This window comes from Nanorana parkeri, unplaced genomic scaffold (assembly GCF_000935625.1).
Source record: "Nanorana parkeri isolate BGI_ZX_2015 unplaced genomic scaffold, ASM93562v1 scaffold832, whole genome shotgun sequence".
NCBI classification, from domain to species: Eukaryota; Metazoa; Chordata; class Amphibia; order Anura; family Dicroglossidae; genus Nanorana; species Nanorana parkeri.
Window position 1 is genome coordinate 690,598 of NW_017307100.1, and position 3,931 is coordinate 694,528.

General features: G+C 37.9%; 1 protein-coding gene across 1 annotated transcript in view; it reads left to right on the forward strand.

The window, feature by feature from the left end:
* Positions 1-3,931, forward strand: part of LOC108794296 (cytochrome P450 2D17-like) — a 52,265-nt gene that overhangs the window by 27,906 nt on the left and 20,428 nt on the right. The window contains exons 5-6 of the mRNA XM_018565310.1: positions 388-561; positions 2,863-3,010. Of these exons, the coding sequence (XP_018420812.1) occupies positions 388-561; positions 2,863-3,010 (322 nt within the window). The remainder of the gene's footprint in view (positions 1-387; positions 562-2,862; positions 3,011-3,931) is intronic.

Below are 3,931 nucleotides of genomic sequence, written 5' to 3' on the forward strand. Positions count from 1 at the left end.
ATTAGGGGGTCTAACCTCAAAAGTGGATTTTAATGTATAGCTCCCGCCCTATAGGAGTCAATGTTACTTTATATTTATATTGAAAAGAACCTATTAGGACAGTCATATGAGAACTACCATTACTGACAAGTATGTACATGCTTTCTCTGTGTCAGTGGCTCAGTAGGTAGTGCAGCATGAACAAGTGTGCATCTTGGAGCATGAATCTTGAAAAGCAAGTTAGCAGTGACTAGATAATTACAGTAAACAAGAGAGAAAGCGCATGCAACAAAATCCCAAATACCATGATTACTTCTATTATTCAAAATAATAACCAAAAATAGGTTTAACCTTATATTATTTATTATTAAGCAGATATAAAATATTATTTTGGTTTTATTTGTTTAGGTTTTAAATGAAGTTCCTTGGCTGCTGAATATTCCTTGGCTAGCTGACCATGTTCTTCAGCCAGATCGTGAATCAATGGCTTTCCTAAAGGAAATTATTTCAGAACACAAGAAAAGCTGGAATCCCCATTATATCCGTGATTTTATTGATGCTTATTTACTGGAGATGGAAAAGGTGAAATAAATAGTACAACATTCAGAAAAAGAAAATGTGTCAGAAAATAGTAGTTAAGAACAATCACATAAATTGACCAGTAGTAAGACCCAAAAGCATTGCAACACACCATTCTAAATGGGGGAAGGAAGGGACATAGCTGAATTTTCACCTTTTTAACCATTTGTTAAAATTAATATAGCCTTTACAATAGGGAATCTTCGAATAATTAAATTTTTTGGCTACCTGGTTCTTTATTTAAACTTCTACTATGTTGCGCTAGGGCCAGAAACTCTTCTCGTGCTAAATGTCTCCATTTTTCATACTCAATATATATGTATGTATGTATGTAGGTGATGTATTCAATCTCCTGTGTGTGTGCGCCAATTCCTTGCATGTCACCTATATTCCCGATATGCAATTTATCACTACATGTCAACCATGTAATACTTTGTATCCATCTTCAAACAGCCATCAATCTTGCATGTCAAACAAAAAAAAACAAAAAACAAGTGCGTGACAAAATGAATACCAATATATAATGAGTCCAATGTAGTGGTATTTCTTCCACAATAATACTTCAAACCAATTCCTTCAAACAGTTCCCAGTAGTGAAAAATAAACTAAAAATACAATTTGATGATCATGTACAAGATGTTCAATGGTGACAGCAACATTGGCAACAAACTCCATTACAAAGACTAGAGGCCACCACCTAGAGTTGGTGGAGAACAATTTCCAGCACAATGGGCGAAGAGGGTTCTTTACAGTAAGAGCGGTTAAGGTCTGGAACTCACTGCCATCGGCAGTGATTTCAGCCAAGAGTGTAGATTTGTTCAAGAAACGTTTGGACAATTTCTTGAGGGACCGTAATATCCAGGGATACAAGTAACCCTAAGAATGAGATGATGCGTGGACCTATATGGGTTGGACTTATTGGACGTATGTCTTTATTCAACTCCAAATACTATGTAACTATGTAACTATATAACTATGTAACTCTCGATCTCGAGCACGGAAAAAAATATTAGGGGAACATGATTTCATCAAGTTTTATTTTTATTTTATTTTTCACTACTGGGAACTGTTTGAAGGAATTGATTTGAAGGATTATTGTGGAAGAAATACCACTACATTACACTCATTATATATTGGTATTCATTTAGTCATGCACCTGTTTTTTTTGTTTGACATGCAAGATTGATGGCTGTTCATGACTTTGCCCAATCATGGCTCTCACAGTTCTCTGTGCCCTGATTGGGCAAAGTCTTGCACCTGACCTGTGGGCTCACAAGGCACAGTGTCTTGTGGGGCACTCGGGCGCTGAACGCCCTGACAGTGTGTGTGTTCGCTGAACACACAAACTGCTGATGTTTGAGTCAAACTCATGTTCGGCTCGAACCTCAAGCCCATCACTAGTCTGTCAAGTGATGTCAGTGCCAAAAATATGCAGTGTCAGGTGGGATATCAATCTAATCTGCCAGGGTTGCTTGTAATCCCACAGTGCTCTGCTGCTGGCTGTACCTGGGTGGAGTGCACTCCCTTCACCTAGATGTGGGGGATGCATCAGTTTTCCTTTTCAATACTTTTTTTTTTGCCCCAGTAACAGACTTCATGTCCTAGAGTATCAATGCTAACTTGCTGTACTGTATCTATGACAGAGCAGAATTATCACTGACTACTCACTCCTGATTTGGACTACAAAATACCACCCTATCTCCTTATTTCCATAGGGGGAGGTGCTCTCTTAGGGGGAGGTCTTCTGTAGTTTACAAAGGAGAACTGGGCAGGGCTGATAACAATGTTTAAGATTTTTTTAGAGCAGCTCAGGCAGTGTGCACTGGTGGACATGATAAAGAAGAGCACTGGATTTCTGGAAGGCTCGACAGGTTTTTTTTGTACTTCGCAAATAGCTATAAAAACACTTTCAAAAGTATGTTTACCAGACCAAAAGGGAGCAAATAAAAGAGGTTCACTGTTTCACTGTTAGGGTTTACATATCCTTTAACAAAAGATGCTACTTTAATGCTTAAATAGTTGAGTAAATCTTAACACCAGCTGAACTGGTATGCCATTTTCTTACAGTGTTATTTTGTGTGTAATAAGTATATTCAAATGATTAATGCCTATTTTTCAAAAAGATATGACTTAAAATGGGACACAATCCAAATGGTAATGCAATTTTTACCAAAATGTAATGCAAAACAAGACCATTGAAGCAGGATGCACACAATACAAACAAGATAGGGAGATAGATAGATAGATATGTATATATATATATATATATAATTTGTTTCTTTCTAACATTCTCTCTTATTTTAGGTCGAGAAAGGAGGAGAGAGTGAGTCCAGTTTTACTGAAAGAAATCTCTTGTATTCAACATATGATTTATTTACTGCCGGAACAGGGACTACAAGTACCACCTTGAGATGGGCTCTATTATACATGCTTCTGTACCCCGACATCCAGGGTAAGTAACACTACTTTGTAATAGGAAAACAACAGGGATCAAGCAAACCATACCAATCATGGCGTTGTTCATAGTTAAGAAAATAGTAACTGTCTTGCACAGCATCTTGGGCTGATATAACACATGGGAATCCAATGGTTTGGAACAATCAATCAAATTTCCATGAGAAAAGCCAGATAGCTCAGGTTTTCTCACAATTCCTTTTGTACACAGCTTGTTCATTCACTATTCCATTTATATGTGATTTCCTCCCCTATTACTAAATCAGTAATGGGTAAGCACTACCGTGTAATGCCAGCATATCTCAGCTAGAACAGTGAAATACTTAACAACCAGGAAACCCTGGTGACAATGATACTGGTGCCCCAATAGGATCACAATTACACAGAAACTGACTACACTATGTGGGAGATTTTACTTGTATAACTCGGATTCTAACAGATTTTGAGGTTGATTTACTGTAATTATAATTTTTTTTGACAATGTGGTACAAATTAGAAAAATGCCAAAATCAAGGTATCCTGGTATTTAGTAAGATTTAACAGGCTGTTGGTTATCAGCTAGAGCAACCCGGTATGGGAACGCAAGATTCATGGCGGTGGTTCCAACTGTGCCTGGGGCTCCCAAAGGTCCGCCAGCTATGTAGTGGCAAAACACATTATGCAGGCAAGTCTACATGCAAGCCTGACACTTTTCAGGCTGAAGATTGTTAGTTGTGTAACCATCAAGGTCCTAACTACCTAAAAAATGCACATTGAATTGGATTTCTGTACAGAAATATGATTTACATACCCAACTGAAATTGATTGCTGACAGAAATAAAGATTGGATGGTTGTACTGCTCATGTCTGGTAGCAGAGCAGCGATCTTACATGAGCTTTTTGCTTGTCTGTGCTGCACTGGCTTTCTTTTTTTGGGGGG